General features: G+C 52.5%; 1 protein-coding gene across 1 annotated transcript in view; it reads right to left on the bottom strand.

Moving 5' to 3' along the window:
• LOC119589391 overlaps positions 1-244 on the bottom strand; it is a 16,243-nt gene that overhangs the window by 14,957 nt on the left and 1,042 nt on the right. Inside the window, 1 exon segment of the mRNA XM_037938006.1 lies at positions 28-189. Within this exon segment, the coding sequence (XP_037793934.1) occupies positions 28-189 (162 nt within the window).

Raw genomic sequence — 244 nt, forward strand, 5'->3', positions numbered from 1 at the left:
CCAATTAATTCTGTAATTCTTAATTACTGTTGTGTCTGCGAGTCTCGGAAGAACTGAAATGTCTCTCCTGGCGGGGGTCTGAGCGCTGGGTTGACAGGTCGCAAGGTCCCTGGTTCTCAAAACAGTGTAGTGGGTGGGGGCGAGGTGCTCCAGGCGATAGAGGGTCTCACATCGTCCCAGGTGGTCTGTCTGGAGGGCGAGAATGCATGGTTAGGGGGTATATATCTTGGGTTTATCTCTGCCA

Source organism: Penaeus monodon, chromosome 25, assembly GCF_015228065.2.
Source record: "Penaeus monodon isolate SGIC_2016 chromosome 25, NSTDA_Pmon_1, whole genome shotgun sequence".
NCBI lineage: Eukaryota > Metazoa > Arthropoda > Malacostraca > Decapoda > Penaeidae > Penaeus > Penaeus monodon.